At 37.9% G+C, this 21,792-nt stretch overlaps 1 protein-coding gene across 2 annotated transcripts in view; it reads right to left on the bottom strand.

Annotated features, from left to right (window-relative positions):
* The window catches only part of Lsamp (limbic system associated membrane protein), a 2,176,218-nt gene that overhangs the window by 1,337,216 nt on the left and 817,210 nt on the right, over nucleotides 1-21,792 (bottom strand). For both annotated transcript variants that reach the window (XM_051149922.1, XM_051149924.1), the window contains exon 2: nucleotides 13,267-13,326. In XM_051149922.1, the coding sequence (XP_051005879.1) occupies nucleotides 13,267-13,326 (60 nt within the window). The remainder of the gene's footprint in view (nucleotides 1-13,266; nucleotides 13,327-21,792) is intronic.

Here is a 21,792-nt window from a genome sequence, read left to right as displayed (position 1 = left end):
ACATGGAAACATTGTGCTTTTATGAGGACAGTGGTCTTTCATTTCCTGAGCTTGTCTCTAAGTATGAGCTATATATGAGTAAGCCTGGCTAAACTCCATAATCTAAGTTATACAAATCATGCCTTCCAATAGTGGAAATTCTTATCTTAAATAGCATTGCATGTGAGGCATTGTTGCTGCAGATAGTCATAACTGGATTACAACACTCACTGCACCCCATAGTGAGGTCTAAATGACTTCAGGAGACAGCATATTTTCCTTCCACATAAAATGGGTCATAGGGGACTAAATATGGTAAAAGTATATTATATACATACATTTAAATGCCATAATGAAACAAATTGTTTTGTACAATTAATGCATGTTAATTTACTTTTCCTATTTCTTTGCAGCTGAACTTAAATGAGGGAACAAAAGAAGTTTGCCAGTGTAGTGGTGAAATTAGACGGATGATAAACAGTTGTTTTCCTTGTCTTCTCCTATCTTCTTCATAGGAGTTCTGTTTTCGATAGGGCTTGCTCTAATCTTTCTTCTTCCTAAGCAAAGCAGGGTTAATTTTTCAGTTGTATGAAAAAGGCAGTTAATTGCTAAGAATCATTTCTAATTTTAGTATACAATTTTTACACAAATAAAATCTACTTTATAATTTTGTTTTAGCCTCAATCTTTATACTTCTAAACTGAATAGGAATAACCAGTACACATGGATTCTTCACGAATGACCAGGTAAACATTTTATAATTCCTTGATCAATTTTATTGGATTTCTTAGTCTTTGGTATTTCATTTTTCCTTTTGGCTACATCATAAATCTCTTGAGGGAAGAAAGGGATCCCATGAGAATTTTTAGTGTATAATTTCTGTTGTTAGTAGAAGTTAAGTAAGAAAGAAGTTCATTTTTCCGGAGATCCTTTCTATATTTTTTTCACCCATTTCATCAGCGTGTAATTGAATTTGTGTCCTCCAGGTACCTCTTGGCTTTCCGCTTCAGTCTCTGTTATTGACATTTACTGCCATATTGACGATCTGAACCCTGTTCTTTCTTCATGGACTCTAATCCGTACTGCTTCATTTAATCATCTTTAAGTATTGTTGGCTTTCTCTTTTCTGGTGTTTATTATGAGTCTCAGATCTATTGACAACAAACTCTTATCTTCAGCCTTTTCAAAAGCCTTCTTTTAACAAGAATGAGATGTGGCACGAGGCTTGTTCTGTTACAGGGGCACGTGGAGAAGCAGCAATGGAAGCCGCAGAAAACAGCGGATGCTGGTGGAAGGGAAGCTGATTATAGACAAGCTGGTTAGGTGGCCCTCGTAATGATGATGTGGGATGACACGAATAGGATAACTTCAGTGTGGGGGTCGGGGGGAGGGGTTGGACAGCAAGAAATACTACAAAGCTGAGTTGGAAACCGGATAACGACCTCTAACTTAGACACAGGTCTCAATGGGAGAAGGGAACTAAGCGAACTAAATGAAGTTCATACAATAGGAAATCAACCCTTACTATGACTGAGTGTTGGAATTCCTTCTTTGTAAATGAAGAAAGTGGAGATCAGAAAACCCAAGAAACATATACACCATAAAGCAAAGGACACATGGCTAAGCTTCTGTGGTAAGAATTGACAGTCCCAAGCAAATCCCTTGAACATGGACTCAGTGGGCTTTACTTGCAACACCTGAGTTGGAATAATTCTCTACAACTGTCCAGAGAGTGGACAGTGTGCTATCATGGCTACTAGTTTCAAGAGGAGGATCCCTCTTTTTTCATCCTCTCTCTGTCCTCCTATGTCTCAGTTTTGAAAAAGAGTTTCACATAGTCTAACAAAGTTGGCTTCTAACACTATGTAGCCAGGATTTGGCCTTGGACCCCTCCTCACTTCCCCACCTCTCCATGCCAAGGGCAAGATGACAGGCATACACCATCACACATAGTGAGGCTAGCTTCTTAAACACTCAGGACTACCTTACTCCTCTAATGACGTTTATCTGAGAGTAACCATCCCAGCAGCACCTTATCTTTCTCCTTCACATGCACCGTCAGGAGCACCCAAGATTCTATTCACTGCTCTTTCAATAACAACCATTGATTTGACTATTCCTAACACAGCCTGCCCTTCTGAAATGAACCCCATCCATGTGACCATGAAAACAAAAAGTGATTTCTGCTTTTGAAAGCTGATGTCCCCAGATGCACCAGTTCGTTTATACTCATTACTGTTTCAAGCTAAAAGCTGGTCATGGTAACAGTTCTAATTTACATCCCCTCCTATAACATGTAATACTCCTTATATGGCTGACTGGGTTTAAGGAGTATGCATCTATCTCTCCAGAACTTTCTCTCATCTGGGAAAGAGAGTCAAGGTCTTCTCACTCAACCCCCACTATCTTCTTCCTTCCTTTTCACAGGTATGAAAAAGATGTTGAGTTGGAAATTATTTTTTTGAAAATTGCAACCCCTCTTCTTTATCCTTCAAAGCTTTCACCTAATATTTGTTTTTTGTAATCCAAACATATGTATCTGCTTCTTAAAGAACCAAACTATATCTCTTACCACAGCTTTGTGCATGTTTTAACCTTCTGTTCATTGCTATGAATAACAATAGATATGTTTTGTTTATTTATGAAGTACTGATTCCTCTGAATACATTAGGTATTTCCTTTCTTCTTATTTTGTTATTGTTGTTATTATTGTTGTTTTTTTCTGGAGCTTTTGATCTGATGAAACACCTTTAAATTAAATTCAAGTAGAATTGCATTTGCCTGGTTTTATGCTTGTTTGTTTTGCTTCCTACCAATTCTGTGGCTGAACTTTCTGCTAGTCTATTTCCACCATAGGAGCTCTGTAGTCCTTTGAATGAGAATGACTCCCATTGGCTCCTCTATTGGAATGCTTGGCTTCCAGTTGGAACAGGAAATGATTTGGAAATGGTAGCGGAGGCATACCAATGGAGGTGGACTTTGAGTTTTCAAAATCTCATGCCATTCCCAGTTAGCTCTCTGCCTTGTGCTTAGGGATTGGATATAAGCGGTCAGCTACTGCTCCACTGCCATGTCTGCTAGACTGTGCCATGCTCTCCACCATGGTGGTCATCGCTCTAATCCTCTGGAACTATGAATCCCTAAGTTAAATGCTTTCTTTTACAAGTTACCTTGATCATAGTGTCTGATCATAGCAACAGAAAAGCAACTAAGTCAATCCATTTGTCCACAAATTTCGGGAATTCCTTGTTTTTAATAGCTGAGTAGTATTCCATCGTGTAAATGTACCACAGTTTCTTAGTCCATTTTTCTACTGAGGGACACTTAGGCTATTTCCATGTTCTGGCTATTATGTATAAAGCAGCTATGAACATGGTTGAAGCATATGTCCCTGTTGTGTGATAGGGCATTTTCTGGGTATATTCCAAGGAGTGGGATAGCTGGGTCTTGAGGAAGCCCTATTCCCATTTTTCTGAGAAAGCGCCAGATAGCTTTCCAAAGTGGTTGTACTAGTTTGCATTCCCACCAGCAATGAAGGAGTGTTCCTCTCTCTCCACATCCTCGCCAACATGTGGTGTCATTTGAGTTTTTGATCTTAGCCATTCTGATGGGTGTAAGGATGGAATCTCAGTGTCCGTTTTTGATTTGCATTTCTCTGATGACTAACGAGGACGAGCATTTCTTTAAGTGTTTCTTGGCCATTTGATATTCCTCTGCTGAGAATTCTCTGTTAAGTTCCAAGCCCCATTTCGCAATTGGGTTGTTTGGATTTGTGGTGTTTAATTTCTTGAGTTCTTTATATATTTTGGATATTAAACCTTTGTCAGATGAAGGGTTAGTGAAGATCTTTTCCCAGTGTGTAGGCTGTCGCTTAGTTCTACTGACAGTGTCTCCTGCCGTACAGAAAGCTTCTCAGCCTCATGAGGTCCCATTTATTAATTGTTGACATTAAGGCCTGGGCAATGGATTGATCTAGAAATTATTATAATGAGTGAGTTCACCCAGAAGCAAAAAGAGACAAATGGTATATACTCACTTATATCAAAACACTAGTCCAAGGGATACGTACCATGAAAAACTTTACTTACCAAGAAAGTGGGTCAGAGGAGAGGACATCCTATTGAGACTTTAGGCAAGAGTAACATGGAAGAATAAGGAAATAGCAGGACCCACAGGGTCCTGGAAACCTACAAGAAGAACTTTATGACAGGCAGATCTGGGTCCTGGGGTCCTCCTCAAACTAAGGCACCAGCCAAGGAAAATATAGGCATTAAACTTCGAACCGCTACCGAGACCTAGCCGACGAACATGATATTCTCCACCGTTGAGTGGAGAGTGAGATCTGACTCTCACACGAACTCTGGTGCCCCTTTTCTGACCACGTCCCCTGGATGGGGAGACCTGGTGGCACTCAGAGGAAGGATAGCTAGTTACCAAGAAGAGGCTTGATATTCTAAGAGCATATATAGGGGGAGGAGGTCTCCCTCAATCACAGACATAGGGGAGGGGAGAAGGGGGAAAGTGGGAGGTAGGGAAGAATGGGAGGAAACAGGGGAAGGGTTAACAATCGAGATGTAATATGAATAAAATAATAAAATGGAAAAAAAAGAATACTCAAAGGGAAAAAAAGAAAAAAGAAAAGCAACTAAGAAAAACTCTAAAGGTATGTAATGATTACCCAAGTATTTAAGGAGGAGTTCAGAGAACAAGGTGCTATAATCTCATAGCTCTGATGCCCGTGCAACACATATAACTCCTAAGTCCCAGTCTCTAGATTTCACTTCATTCTAAATTACTAGGCCTATGTACTCCATGTTTTACTCTTTAAAAGTTGGGATCTCCTTAAGCTGCATGAGTTTTCTTTCTTAAATCCTGAATACATTTCTCCCCTGAATTTGTTAGTTTTAGGGATTCCCCTACCCATACAAATATCCCCATGAATCTTTACGTATTCTGAGAATGTCCTTCCTCCTATCATTCCAAACAACTTCCTTACTTCACCTCTCCAATTATATGGCACAGGTATTTTTGAAGGTACAAAAGGTTTCAGGCTCCTCTCCATTTCTCCTGCTGATTCCCAAGTTCTTTCATCCAGATAGTATTGTACCATTTAATAGTCTTCTTTCATGCTATTTTCTCCCACCTATGAACTTATTTACTTGCTAATAACTACAAATAAGACACTATTTAAATTATAATGTTTTCTTGCTTATAAGAAACTTTTTCCTTAACTTACAAACTTTAGTCTTTTTCTATTTCCATATATTATTTGAATGCATAACCTATAACTTTCAAGCATGAATAATAATAATGTTTGAATATAACTTAATTAAACATTAGTGCAGATTATGACTACTCTTTTCCAAGAATTACCTACAACCTACATGTTGATTGATTCCTCAGGCATTATTGTTAGTTTATACAACTTTTGTTGAGGTCCTCTCCTATAAATTGAAACATCTATATTCACATTTTTAGAGAAAGAAAAATATTGAGAACTAGGTCTTCAAGATCAAGACCTTGTATCCAAGTACTGACTGTTTCGTTTCTCAGATCACATGAAATTGGACATGCTCAGGGTGGTATGGCCTTAAACACAACAAGAAAGCTTCCGAAGGAAAGAGTTAAGCAACAGTCATATATGTCCCATACGTCTTTGACACCCATGAACCACATATAAATAACCACCATCACATTGGTACTGTAGAGGCATGCGTACCTTAGATATAACAGCTTTCTAATTGGACTCAAATCCTGCACAAATAAGAGAGAGAACATGTCTGGCACTGGAAACCTAACTAATTTATCTATGCTATAAAGTCTTGGTAACTGTAGCAGAGTCTGCAGCTACAGTACCATGTACTAAACCAGCACAATTCCAAACAACATCGCATAAGCATTGGTCCTTATACACAAAGATAGCTGTAGTCTTCACTCCTCATCAAGGAAACTTCTCTCTGCCAGAATGATGGAGAGCACCACAGAAAACCACAACCAATGAAAACGTAGAGTTGTAAAGCCTACTGTCAATGGATACATCTGCAAAGCACTAATGCACCTAAAGCCCAGGGAACCTTAAGCAGGGATGGAAAGATGATAAGAGCCAGAGGATAAGAGTGTTCTTTGTGAGATGATGTCTCCTGGTTATATTAGAAGGAAGCTACAGACATAAAGTCTCACCAACATGGTGGTCCAAATAACAGGTGAATGAGGATGACACCAATTAACATGTTAAACTGCATAGAGAGAAGCCTATAAGACTTTAACCTTACACACACACACACACACACACACACACACACACACACAATATATATATATATATAGACAAAGAAGGAAAGCTTAAAATGAGAGAGATGGCTTTCTCTAAGGAAGAGTTTGTGAATCAGGTGTCTAGTTCCAAACTGTTAGCCCTGATAAAATATATACAAGTAATATTATAGGGACCCAACAGGATATATTTAGAAATATATATGTATTTACTCACATATGCATGTAGTAACAATTAGTGAATAGATGGAAAGAGAGCAGCGGGACATATGGGAGGTTTTGTAAGGAGAAAAGAGAAAAGAGAAATGTTGTAATTAAGTTACAGTCTCAAAAACAAAATAAGAACTGTTTTAAATAAAGGATCAAGGTCAACATCCCTAATGTGAATTTCATAGCTTTTTACAACTTGACCTGTATCTTTTTAATGGAAATGTAATTACATCCTGCATTTTATTATCTAGTTTTTCTTACTTTTTCACTATGGTAACAAAAAAACAGCATTAAGCATGAAAATCTAATCATTGCTATTCACAGACTGTGTATCATTTATGTCTGCTATTTCACCTGTGTTTTTTCTTTTGTTACTTCCTATATCTAAAGTATCCTATGGTGCTTTCTTATATACTGTGGACATACGCGGTTCAGGCAGACATGTCATCACCCTCATAAACCTCAACTGTCTTCTTCCCTTGAGCAAGAAAGAAACCCTTGGCACACTTACATTTAGTAATATTATGGTCACTCTACAGATTGGTAGGTCATAATTTCTACTTCATCTTCTAGTTTATAAATGCTAATGTAATCATATCTAAGAATATAATCCTCCTGAAAGTGAAACTGGCTATAGCTTCCATAATATTGTGGTATCAAATAAAGGAATTTTGAAAACTCATTCATTTGATGAATTTATTCAATGGTTTTATAGTATACGTAGCAAACCTAGCAATTTCCCCATACATCTTCTTTCTGCATCATCATAGGTAGCCTTTCATTTTTATCCTGGAAGTAACAAGGTCACAGCAATTCTATTTGAGATGAAGAAAATATGTAACTGAACTTAGTTTTATACTTATCAGCTAATTTAATTCTTCCCTCAATCTTTGCATGATTGGGAGTGGAAAGTCTATTGTGGAAGTCATAATATAGCTCTTAAAAACCCATGTGAACCCTGATAGCAACAATCTCTCCCTGGAAGACAGTATGTTCACCTTGTTGTAGAACATGTGTGCAGAATGGAAAGCACACATCTGCTGTCCTTCTTAGCATCGATCGAATTTGGCCCTTGAATCTGCAGGCAGTGCTGCAGGGAAGGCTAGTTCAGTTAAGGAGAATGAATTTGATGTATCTTGAGGAAACACTTATGAAGAGGAAAATTATTCCAATATTAAATCAGAAACACATAATTTGTGTTAGGAGGGATCAAAAGAGGTCACCTAACTTAGTTCTTTACCCTGGGGACAGAGATAATCTAACTTCTGAAATAGTGGTTATCTTCTCCTCTCCTCGGAATGAAAGGGACCTTTAATATATTATACCAGCTGTTCTCAACCTGTGGGTCATGCCTTTCACAGGGGTTGACAAAGACTATCAGAAAGCATAGGTGTTTACATTAAGATTCATGACAGTAGTAAAGTACAGTTATGAAGTACAACGAAAATAATGGTTGAGGAGTCACCACAACATGAGGAACTCTATTAAAAGATCACAGCATTAGAAAGGATGAGAACCACTCCATTACATGCTTTCATTTTTCCTTCTACACATATTATTTGTTATGGTTACTTCCAAAAAGTAAGTGTTCCCAACATAACATTTATGCCAGAAAAGGTAAGCTGAAACCAATATTACCTTAGTTATAGGCACAATTTAATTCTTTTCTCTTTCTTTCTTTCTTTCTTTCTTTCTTTCTTTCTTTCTTTCTTTTTCTTTCTTTTCTTTCTTTTCTTTTCTTTCTGTCTTTCTGTCTTTCTTTCTTTTTCTTTTTTGGTGTTCTAGACAGGGTTTCTCTGTGTAGCCTAGTCTGTCCTGGACTCTCTTTGTAGACCAGGCTGGCCTCGAACTCACAGAGATCTGTCTACCTCTGCCTCCTTGAGTACTGGGATCAAAGGCATGTGCAATCTTATCTGGCTGCAATTTTATTTTTAACAACTATAATTTAACATTTTTATCATGAAAGGAACTAGTTTTTTTATGAATACCTTTAGAAAATATGGACAAAAGTCAAGGGCACCAAACTCTCCTTTGTGGAAGTCATAGGCTGATTTGAAAGGACCATTTCTAGTAAATGTTTGTGTGCACGGATGGCTCTGGTACTCCTTGATGACTGAACACTGAAGTTTCAAATCATACAGAGAAAATGCTTTCTAATGAAATCAAACAAACACATTGGACTGCTTTCCAAGAAGGAGAGTGTAACTGGAGCCTTATAAGTGTCTCAGTTTTATCATGATGCAATTTGTTTGATAGAAGACATTTGGTATTTAGGACACCATAGTAACTACACTCCTAAAACTGCTGATCTACAATGGTTGCAAAAGAATTTGTCACAAACGTTATGGTCTTCATGCATTGGAGAGCTCTCATAAATCAGTTTTGATTGCAGACTCTGTGGGCAAATATCATATACAAGACTGAAGAGCATTTCAGTCTCACAGTGAAGTTTGTTTCCCAACAGAAGAAGAAATCAGCAGAAATTTCAAGGACAAAGAGAAGTTTTTGTTCCGATAGTTCTAACTTATAAAAGAGAGCATCCTGTCATTTAATAGTGTGCACATGTTCTCCACCTCTCTCTCTCTCTCACACACACACACACACACACACACACACACACACACACTCACACACACACACACACACACACTGTTCTACCCTTTGCCAACCATATCAATATTTCAGATGCAAATGGAGTGGACTCAGGGGAAGAGAGACTCATATTAAGGTGTGAAAACATTCCAGGAAAAAAAAAAAGACAGGTCTGTTTAAGTGTACATATACACCCAACAAATCGTGGTGAGCTTGGTAGGGGTGACTGCTCTTCCTTCTGGTGGCTTTGTAATTACTGGCTCAACACAGCAACAACTTTCTTTGGAAAGAGTCACTCTAAATGCAAGATAATTATAGCACTGGACATCACTGCAGACCAAAGCCTTGGCTATGTATGTCACAATCTACTAGGTAGGAGGTGTATCTAAGAAGCCTGAAGTTTATTAAACCTAAGCACTACTTTGCCCTATCACTTTCCTCAAGGCCTCCCAAAGGCAGTCATTGGCCATTTCTGATAGTCTATCAGTCCAATCTGTAAATAATTCTAAGTCTAGACTTTCTGAATTATTAACCTGATTTATGAAATCCGAAAGTCCTCCATTCAGCTTCTCCCAAACAAGTTCTAATCTTTGGCTGCAGTTCACAATATGAGAATCTCAGAAAAATCCTACAATCAGTGAAAAACATGCTGTTACTTTCTCCCCTGTGTATCTGATTTCTCTGCGTTTGTGTTTGAACATGTTAGAACATATTGAAATGAAAAGGACAGAAACAGTCCTGCTTTGTGTGTGACTGAGATCTCACTTTCCGAAGAAAATACCTGTCTTGTTTATGGCTCCCCATTTGTGTTTAACCATATAATGACTTGCATTACCCTCTAATTGGTTCCCATGTAAAAGCATCATTTTCTCAATTAGTTTGTAAGGAAAAGGGCCAAACCTTGAATGGTCTCATTTTGCCAGCAGCAATATGTTGTAGTTGGCTTATACAAATTTGTGAAAGCCAATTTTGAATTTTGCAGGGAATTATAATTCATTATAAAAGTAAAAACATAAAGGCTTATAATTAACTAAATGATAATACAAGGACAGATAAAGATACAAGGCTTATTACCATCCATGTAAGTCTATTCTTATATTATCTGTGGTCATGAAGTTATTTACAGATATTTTTCTGTTATAAAAGCTATCTGATGGTCCAGTGCTCTGGTCTTTCTACAGTCTTGTATTCTATAACTCCATGTTCAATGACTTACTGTTAATAAACTAAAATTTACCATGGTCCACTGCTCTCTTTTCAAAGGCTGATAAACTTTTACCAGATTCCCACTGATTATTACTTAAAATCTCAGTGACAATTAAACACCACAGGTGTGTTTGAGAACATGGAGGAGAAAAATAATACTATAGAAATAAGTCATTGGCTCATTTTTTTACTTTATAGAGTTTTTGTGTTTGTTGCATTCCATATGGCATAATCTATGAGTATACATCATCAATGCTAAGGATAACATATTCTGAGAATCCCTGTGATGCTCCTGATGAGGACACTTTTGGCATGGCCTTAGCATGACAACAAACAACAGGAGACCGGACTCTTTAGTTTTGTTTCTCGGTGCCTTGGACTTCATGTTGTACAGAGGACAAGGCTGAAATCCCAGTTGAGATTATGTAAAGTCTGACTAAACAACTACAGGTTTATATTTGACTTCAGAAATGGGAAACCAGAAACTCAGAAAACTTTAGGTGAATGTTCTTCTTAATTATAGCAACTGATAGAACCTGGTAAGTCAAAATGTGCCTCTACTATTGATCAAAAACAAAACAAAGAAAACTAAACCCATGCCACCAAAGTACTTGGGTGACATTTTAACTAAGGTTTAGGCCTGTTAGAAGAGTCACTTGGTACAAGAGAAACTTTGGCAGCAGTGGTAAAGGAATAATAGGACTTTAAGGATAAAGAAAATGAGCATTGCCAGTCTGGAGGATGGGTAAAAATTGTAATTATTTGATGAATTGTCATTATAAAGAATACATTAGGCCTGTCTTTGCCTTAAAAAACATTAGAATTTCTTTAAGTTGAAAAAAATCTCGTGAAAACAAAAATTTAATAACTAAAGCTGCTAAAATGTGCGCTGTCCTGATTAATGTTTTAGTAAATCCCTATACCACTGGACACATTCAAGGGTGAGTAATCCTGGAATAAAACAGTTGGAATGCTATGCTGCATCTTTTCAGAGATTTTCCTGTTGTTGAAAAAGAGGGAATGATTTGGCATTGTTACCTCCCGTTTCATATCTGTGTGGATTCAAACTAAGGCTTCCTAAAACAAGCACTCTGGAGGCAGCTTCCTTTCAAAGACTATTCCTGAATATGTGGCATGAACAGTGGACAGACAAGTAAAGGAGAGGCGACAGGGCATCCATTTTCTAAGATGAAGAAAGGTGGCCTGTGACATTGCAGTAGGAGACAAAGTTCTCAGCAGGTCATTAGGCAAGTAGCTGTGGGAAATGCAACTGGAAGGGAGGTCCAGTTAGAAGGGAAAAGAGAAAGCCACACAAGGGTTCATGACATTTACTCAGAGTAGGTTTCCAAGGCTCTAGGATATTTACTTTATAAAACATGCAGAGGAGCAAGAATGTGGTTTAAAAAAAAAACAAAACAGGAAAATCACAAAAATAGGCATGTGACTTGTCTTAAGCATAAACTTTTAAACGTTTAATAATAAGGAGAAACTGGTTTTCCTTATTTTATGTCTTTCTAATTTCTTTTACTTTTAGTGTCTTACTATTTTAGTTAGCCAAATGCTCTATTCTAGGCTAGAAAATAAGCCCTGATTGCTTTAAGCCATAAATACAGGAACAACTAACCTGACACTGTAATCAGAATTATTTTCTGCTGAAGGGCAGGGTTAAGTGAAACCTGAATATTAAAATCTGATGTGCTGGTTCCCCCACGCACAAGGTGGACGAGGCCACAGCTGACAGATTGGTCTCTGTGGATAGTCTGTGCACACCACATACAAACCTGCACTAACCTGTAGAAGTTATTTCTTTTCATCTCATTTATATGTAAAGTAATCAAGAAATCTATACTTCTATCTAAGGCTTGTTGTGAGAGGAATTAACACTCTGAGTCTTGAACATTTAAGCTGGTATCAGGCTACAATAGACACTCAATAAATAATAATAATTGCTACTGTTGTTAGCATCAACTTTAAACAAGAGATTTGTTGCATTGCACTAATCAGATTGAATGGAATGATTCGTTTCAGTGCTACATAGAAACAATCAAAGAATAACTAAGACCTCTTCGTTATGCATACATTGATTCATGTGTAAACAACAATGGCAACAGTATTGATATTAATTCATTTTTAAACATTGGTAATAACAGGTTAAAGCATAGAAAATGTAGTTATCTTACTGAAAATTTCTATGAAAAATTCACATCAGAAATGATTGCTTTTCTTCAATGCACGTCATTTTGATGGGAAGTGTAATTGTGCTTCCCGGTACCTGTGTGTGAGCTATTTGAAGAACAGTAAAGTTTAAAATAATGTCACATTTTATCTTCTCCAGTCCTCTGCAATGGCTGACTATCACAGGTGGAATTTAATGACATATTGTTCTGAATGATTTAGAATGATCACAAAAGTTAGGAGAATAAAAGCATGTGCATTTGCAGGGGCATATGCACATTGCTTGAAAGCTTTGGATTCTGGACCAGTTTTGAAATCTAGAACTTTGCTATCATTTTAAAGAGGTTTTTACAATTCTGTACAGCATAATAGCCACTAGGCAACTATGTGGCTATGATGTTTAAGTTGTTACAGTAATATTAAAATTCCATTCCTCATTTGGTTCAAAAGTTCAAAAGTCCCCAGTGGTGAGTGGTAACAACACTGGACAGCTGGGATGTGGAATATTATATTATCCCAAGTTCAAGTGATCAGTGGTCAGAGGAGTATAGGGTAATGGGAACAGGTGTGAGTGGAAGCAGGTGTAAAAGGGAAAAAGTGGGAACTGGAGAAGAAAGCAATCTGGAGAGCAGTGGAGAGGGTGTGCCTGGTAGGAATGCTGCTGCAGGCCTGCAACAGCAGAGATACAGGAGTAATTAATAAGAAGCTAGGTGTCATGGTCATGGTGTGGACAATGACACTGTTGTAGGAAGAGTGATGAGTACCACGCCAGCAGCCTGTTTTCTGTCCGTGTGAATCATCCTTAAAGGTCCTTCTGTGAGGGAGGCAACCCACCTGGGATTGTGATTGGAGACAAATTTACTTCCGCAGGAGGCTGGTTCCAAAATGCCAAGACTAAAGAAAACAAAACAGAAAAAGAAGAAAACTCACAATCTCCTACAGTTTTGGCTAACAGACCTATTGGCAAATTCTTTTAAGATATGCTAGACATATATCCTATGGCACTAAGCAGCAAGTATTCCTTTTTCTATGGCCCTTCTGTCTAGAGACAGATAAATATTCATATTTACTTATTTATCATGATTTTCAAAATATGATATAATTCTCCATAATTAATTTTCCATTCTCAGGCATTTAAAAAAAGTGATTTACTTTTTTTTTGTATTGTTTCCATTATTGTCAAACCCCAAATGTTTTCTTTCTCTTTTAGGGTCTTATGAAACAAGACACAGGATGACATTAGAAGTCTACTGCTCTGACATGTGCTACCGATGAAGAATCAATGCTGTGTCCTTGGTCTGCAACAATGTTCAACAGTAAGCTCTGAGGTGAGATGTGTATCTCTTTAGGAACACACGAGGTTGTAATGTCAGGTTACAGCAGGCAAGTGGGGGGCTATGGCTCATATATGAGTTAGGTCTCCTGGGTAGCTAGCTCTCTGGGCTGCCTTAAAATAGTGCTTCCAATAGAAAGAAATTCATAGAATGTAAACCCAACAATCTGTCTTCATTGTGGGGAAAAGTAATGGAGAAGGCAGGCAGCAGAGACGAAAGAAGGGAGGCATAAAGACAGACCTGGGTGTGTACATTGACTCACTCAAGTTCACAGAACGAGAAGACAGACCAGTAGAGATGAGCCACCGAAGATTTCTGATTTATTTTCCATTCATTTTATTTTTCTGCATCCTCAGAACATCTTTTTTTTTCTTTTTTCTTTTTTGGTTTTTCAAGACAGGGTTTCTCTGTGTAGCCTTGGCTGTCCTGGACTCACTTGGTAGACCAGGCTGGCCTCGAACTCACAGCGATCCACCTGCAGAAAATCTTTATCCAACAGAAACTTCCAAAACTTCCGACTTGTTTCAAAATCATATTTACTCTAACTAAGAGCTAAGAGCCTATGAAAAATGAACCCCCTCCAAATGGGCAGAATAAGTTTTTTTTTAAAAAAGAAGTCTGTTTAGCTTTAGGCACCAAATGAAGTAATTAGAAACGGGATAGTAGGCACCAGTGCGGAATCCAACCCCTGGTCGGCCTCTGTGCTTCCATTCAAGATCTCCATTTCAGTCTTACTCTGAGAAGCTGTTTGCAGAACAGGAATGCTCACCAGAAGCTGAAGCTGGAACCAATTCAAGCATTTACTCTGCTTCCCTAGCGGACGGGAGAGACTGAATGGCTCAGGAGTCCTTGTAATGTTCACTATCTTTGCTAAAGAGGGATTATTAATTTTCCAAAGAAATGCTTGTGTTTTGTTTTTATTTGTTGTTAGTTTCCACCCTTCCTAGTTTTGTTTCTAATTTTCTTTTCTTTTTCCTTCTTCCATTTAAGTGCAGGAATGAAAAATTCTGGAGCATTATGTAAAAGTTGGGTTCAGTTAGAGCCACATTAATTCTTAATGATTTCTGGATGTATCACAATATCTGGAAAGACGGAGTCTGAAGAAGTAGCCACCATGCTCTTTTGAGGACTAACATCTCCATCCCAGCTCACCATGAGGCAGAGGCAGTAGCCAACTCTTCATTGTGTGGATAAGCTTTCAGGATACACCACCACCCAGCCTTCACATTCTGGCTTTTCTCCCTCATCAAAAGTTTATCATAAGTCCACCACTCACAAGACATTATAAATTTTGGATACCACCGAAAATAACACATTGCTCTTATATGAAAAGATTCAAATAAAGCCTACCTAAAGTGTCCATCTTCACAGTGCTGTGGTATTTGCATTTTATGGAAAACATTTTAAAAGTCATTTTAGTAAGTGGAATCCATTTTCCTCCATGAACTGCTAATACTGTATTCTTAATAGCTTCCCCAGGGTTTTGTGTCTTGCTATGAAACCTTGAGTGATTTCATCATTGTTGAGGCACAGTAAACAATCACAGTTTATGCTCATAAGCATAAAACTCTCATCTATTACCTTTCCTAGGTTTTATATTTTTAAAGATAGAAAACTTATTTTCCATGCAATCTGACTATGAGACAATGCTAAATTGGTTTATAAGCCTAGTGAGCATTGGTATAAACATTCTTAAAATGCTTTAATGTATAATATCAGCACTTTAAATCCTTATAGAGGCAATTATGCCCCAAATTTCTCAGTTTTTAAAATATGCTACTGACAGATGCTTTTCTTTATTGGAGTTCATCTTTGGCTTTTTTCTGGCTCCTTTTTTTTTTTTTTTTAAATAAAAATACCATGTCAGCATGTTTCTTTTCTAAATAGTACCTTTAAATTCATATTCAAAATCTTAAATGTCCTTTGTAGGCTGCAATAATAGTTTTTAAAATATTTTATACACGAACAATTGGTAAGAGTAGTCCATGACTCTCCCACAAAAATACAGACTACTTATATAGTTTTGGGGGCCTCCCAAGGCATATGGGACACCTACTGTCTGAAGACACCACACACTTAGGATACATTGACATACAGTCTACATGGCACCAAAAATAAAATATAAGCTGCCAAGGAAGGGAAGAAATTAAACAGTCCTTCCCTGTTGCAACACCTATGAACCATGACAGTGACTAGCATGGTAAGATATCTCTAAGGTACCATAAGTGGCACTCACCTGTTAGAGGTTACCAACAGCTATCTGTATTTAAGTCCTAGTCAATGGGAGGCAAGACATGCCTGGTACTGAAGACCTAGCCTAGTTCCCAGAGTCCCCCTACCCACCCCCAGTGCTCATCAAATAGTATCAGGACTGAGCTCTTCCTCTTCCTCTTTGGCCTGGCAAGGCAGTCCTATGAGGGGCAAGTAACTGAAAAGCAGGTAACAGAGTCCATGTAAGAGACAGGCCCTGCTACCCTCATTAGTAGACCCACAAGAAGCCTGATCTGTCCATGGGCTAAATCTATATAGAGGACTTAAGTTCAGTGCATGCACGGTCCTTGGTAGGTACTTCAGAGTCCACAGGCCTCTCTGGGCCATGATTAGTTGGTGCTGTTGGTCTTTTTGTGGAACTCTTGTCACTTCTACATCATTTTCATCCTTCCTCCAACATTTCCACTACGCTCCTTATGCTTAGCACAATGTATGGCTGTGAGTCTCAGCATCTGTTTCAAACTGCTGCTGTCTTGAGCCTCTCAGAGGACAACTCTGCTATGCTCCTGTCTGCATGCATAGCAGAGTATCATTAATAGTGTCTGAGGTTGACTCTCTTCCATGGGGTGAGTCTCGTTTTGGGCCAGGCATTGGGTGGCCATTCCCTCAATCTCTTCTCTATCTGGGATATCTTTATCCCTGCATGTCTTGTAGGTAGACTAAGTTTTTGATCAAAGATTTGTGGATGGGTTGATGTTCTCCCTCCACTAGGGGTCTTGTCTAGTGAGGTAGTGTCCTTTTCAGTCTCCATAGCCACTGATATTAGAAGTCTCAGGTGTAGGCTCCCTTATATCCTCCCAGAAGCCTGTCCTGACTTAGGTCTCCAGCTTGTCACAGAGATGCCCCCACCCACAAGTTCTCTTTTCTCTGCATGCCCTCTGTCCTCCTGCTCCTGCTCTATCCAGGCCTGATCTTCTCCCTTATATCTCTCTGTGCTCCCTCTCCTACTTTGTTCCCTCTCTTCAACCACTACCTCTGTCTATTCTATTTCTCCTTCTCAATGAGAATTAAGCATCATCCCTTGGGTCCTCTGTTTTACTTATCTTCTTTGGGTCTGTGCATTACGGCATGTTTTCCTGTACTAAATGGCTAATTTTTTTTTTTTTTTTTTTTTTTTTTTGGTTTTTCGAGACAGGGTTTCTCTGTAGCCTTGGCCATCCTGGACTCACTTTGTAGACCAGGCTGGCCTCGAACTCACAGTGATCCGCCTGCCTCTGCCTCCCAAGTGCTGGGATTAAAGGCATGCGCCACCACACCCGGCTTAAATGGCTAAAATCTTATAAGTGAGTACATACCATGTATGTCTTTCTGGGTCTGTGTTACTTCACACAGGAGAATCTTTTCTAGTTCCATCCATTTGCCTGCAAATTTCACTATTTCCTTGTTTTTAATGGCTGAATTGTATCCCATTGTGTAAATGTACCACACGTTCTTTATCTGTTCTTCTATTGAGGGACATCTAGGTTGTTTCCAGATTCTAGCTATTACAATTAAATCTGCTATGAACATGGTTGAGAAACTGTCCTTTTTGTATGATGGACCATCTTTTGGGCATATGCCCAGGAGTGATATAGCTGGATTTTGAGGTTGGGCTGTTCTGAGAAAGTGCCAGATTGATTTACGAAGTGGTTGTACAATCTATATCTTATTCTTATATCTACAGCTAAATGTAGCTACTACCCCCCATTAAAGAAGTCTATCTTTAAAGCAAATGGAGGCCTTAATAGAAAGTTAGACTTGGACACGATGCAGAGATCAATGGGTAATGAGGAGTCCAATCTCAATGGAGATAGCTTTGTCACAACTCCTGCACCTATGAATCAGGAAACATCTATGGAATAAGGGGTGGAAACATTGTAAGATCAAGAATACTAGAAATATAAAGAAATAGTCCCTCCCAAGAATGAGGCATGATTTTGCTTGCCCAAAGCAGAGTAGTAAGCCTTGAAACTATAGCCACAAACAATAAAAATGGGTCATCAGGTGGCATATATAGACTTGTGCACATGTGCATACATAAATACACACACACACACACACACACACACACACATGCACACACACACACAATGTATAAGTCAATAATCCTCAAGAAAGAGGCTATTAACCTGAGGAGGGAGGGTATGAGAAATATTAGAGAGATGGTTCCTAGGAGGAACTGGAGGAATGGAAGGGAGAAGATAAAGTGCTGTGATTCCATTTAATACACAAACACTTAAAAATAAATATAAAAAAAAAATAAAGATTTTTAATATCAGGTATTGTCCTGGGGTGACATTTTAGCCATTAAGTACTGGCTGTGCCTGCATAAATGAGACTAGAGTTTGTATTCTCAGACTGTCCCCTCCATAAAGCAGTGTAAATATGGCAGTTGGCCTATGATGATAGCATGTGAGACGTGGAGACAGTGAATAAGGAGCACGCTGGTTAGCCGGAGCAGCCAGAATATCAAGCTCTGCATTTAGCAAAAGATCGTGTTTCATTATCAAAATGGAAAAAATGCCCAAGGAAGATACCGGACATCAATCTCAGACCTGCACACACATGCACACATGTACTCATGCATCCAGTATCTGCTTTTGTCCACACATCTGTACAGGCATACACGCATCCTATACACATATATACTTACATAAAGTACCATCAGAAGGTTTATTTCAAATGATTAAGATGGGTCAATGAGAACAGGCATTTGTGCCAAGTCAGACGAAGAAGCAATGGGGTTGTAGACATGTGTTTTTAAATATAGCATTATTTAGATAATTGATCCTGTGACAAAGCAGTACATTATTGACTGACTAATTCAATTCATATATGTTGATGATAACTCTGTATTTTGCTTCATTGGAAAACCTCAAAGTACGTCATTATGATCGCCATCATTTTAAAATGCTCATACTGGTACATGGGCCAAGAATGCAATAAGAAATTTCAAGAATAACTCAAAACATGTGAGCTGGAGAGAGGTTTCTCCAGTTAAGAGCACTGAGTACTCTTCCAGAGGACCTTGGTTTGGTTCTCAGCACCCACAGTACTATGTACAACCACCTGTAACTCCAGTTCCATGGAATATGATGCCCTTTTGTGACCCCTGCATGAACATAGTATACATACATACATACATACATACATACATACATACATACATGCATGCATACAAATACTTATATCTACATGTAAAATAGTAAGCAGAAATTTAAAAAAGTAAATTGAATCTGTTACTTACGGAATTTTATAAACAATGAATGGTATTTATTATCTCATGGATATAACCTATGAAATAATTTCTTGATGTAGCAGACATATATAATTTATAATTATATATACATTTGTAATTTTATGAAACATAATACAAATAGTATACACACTCATTCCAAAGACAATCAATTTCCAAAGATATGATAGGGATGCTGTGTTTCCAGGAAACTTCACAGTCATACCCGAAATCAGTGATTTCAAAGATTTCTCAGAAACCAAGACGCCCAGTTATAAATTCCAGGTTGAACAATAGTTTGCATGTTGCTGTCCTTTTGCCTTTAAGTTGCAAGTGCCAGGCGCACTTAAAAATTTTGTCAGATATTTTGTTGGATTTTGCTCTAGTCTGGTCAGTCTTCTGTAACAAATGATCACGGAGCAGGTGGTTTCCAAACTAGGGAAATTGTTTTCTCACAGTTCCAGGAGCTGAGAACTCCAAAAGGCACTGGGTAGATTCAATGCTGAGTGATTGAGGACCCTGTTTCTGAGTGACAGTGGTACTTCCCTGTGCTTCACACTTGCAGTCTGTGGTCTCTTTTATCAACTTAGTGGCTGGCCCTGTGATGAAGTCACTTCCTGAAGGGATAACCTCTTCAGCTCGTCATAGCTAGGATCTCGGTGTAAGAATAAGAAGGGGTCACGGATATCACCTCCATAGTATGTCCTAGCATTTTTGTTCAGTTATTTTAGTATTGGAAATAGGCAGTTAAATATTCATCATATAATCTTTTCAGAAGCATAAAATCAATCTCTATATAGAATTTAATGATTTTTGGCTTAGTATTCTATTTTCTATAATGTTAACATTTAATAACCTGTTTTCTTTTTTAGCTTTTCAGACAACAGGAATGACTATCTACTGGAACATTACATCTTTTAAAAAACATTTTACCTCTTAATTATTTTATCAATTTAGTCAGTAAAAAAAAAAAACTCAGTTAATAATAGTATTTAGTTCTGGGCAGACATAAGAACAAAAGTAAGGGCCTTAAGACATTTAATGCATGAAAGTCAGCATACGGTATGGTTGCAGGCTCACCTTAATAATGAATTCATTTAGTATTATTACCTTATTAAATGATAAAAGGATGAAACTCACTAACTATAGTTATGCTCAAAATAGAGTGAAAGTTGTATTTTTGCCATCTTGTTTGGAGTCATTTTTGTTCTAATTCCTTCTATTTTTTTCTGTAGTTTGCAGAGTTTTCTATCCTAAATCATAGGTAGCCCACTGTTCTTTTTTTTTTAAAGTGATACTGTGTTATATAATTTATTTAACATTCTACCTAGTAGTTATCATTACAACTTCCAAGACTAATCATTTAAAACAAAATATTACAGACATATGGAAAACTACAGATAAAACTATAGCTGACAACAGACACAAATGTTTTCATCAGATTTAACAGATGTTAACATTACACTCTACTTGCTTCAGAGCATCCTCCTAGAGAAACAAACCACAGATAGAGCTACACCCAGCTCCACTCCCAGCGCCATGCTCCTGAGATTGGCGGCAAATACTCCTACGTGTCTTTAAATATTTCAGTTCATGCCTCTGCATTTAGCTAGCTATTCGGTTAATAATGGGACTATTTTCAGTCTTTCTAGTTCTTTGCCTTGTTATAATTACATTTTCATATTTAGATCACATATTTTATCAGATATCTGATATGGATTGGATATGATACATTAGAGGCAACATTCCCCATTTGTTATTCAGAGGTGAAGATTTGAAAAATGGTTGGATCCTGAGAGCTCTGACTTAATCAAAGAAATAATTGTTTGAGAGACTTTAATTGAAATATTAAGAGGTGGTAGAAACTGGAAAGCTGGGGACTCACTGGAAAGAGTAATTCATTGGATATAGCTTATAATGGTGTGTCTTGTTGCCAACTTCTTCTATCTTTAGGTCTGCATTCTGAATGCCACAAGGAAAGCATCTTCCCTCACCACGTAAGCCACCACCCTTAGAAGGAAATCAGATGTTAATAAATATTTCCTCCTTTAAGTTGTTTCACTAAAGTATTTTATCATATTATTGGAGTATTGTCACAATTATGATTAGTGTTTTATTTTTTTTCCACTGTGCAATTTCTTTTATTATAACTCAAATAATCACAAGTATGATTGTAAATATTATTCTTTTTTAAAATTTTTTATTAATTTATTCTCATTATATCTCAATGGTTATCCCATCCCTTGTATCCTCCCATTCTTCCCTCCCTCCCATTTTCCCCTTATTTCCCTCCCCGATGACAGTTCCGGAGGGGGGATTTCCTCCCCCTGTATATGCTCATAGGGTATCAAGTCCTTTCTTGGTAACCTGCTATCCTTCCTCTGAGTGCCACCAGGTTTCCCCCTCCAGGGGACATGGTCAAATATGAGGCACCAAAGTACGTGTGAAAGTCATACCCCACTCTCCACTCAACTGTGGAGAATGTTCTGCCCATTGGCTAGATCTGGGTAGGGGTTTGAAGTTTACCACCTGTATTTACCA

The sequence above is a fragment of the Acomys russatus genome, chromosome 8 (genome assembly GCF_903995435.1).
Source record: "Acomys russatus chromosome 8, mAcoRus1.1, whole genome shotgun sequence".
NCBI classification, from domain to species: Eukaryota; Metazoa; Chordata; class Mammalia; order Rodentia; family Muridae; genus Acomys; species Acomys russatus.
Note: the sequence above shows the minus strand (reverse complement) of the source record. Positions and strands in the feature narration are given on the sequence as shown.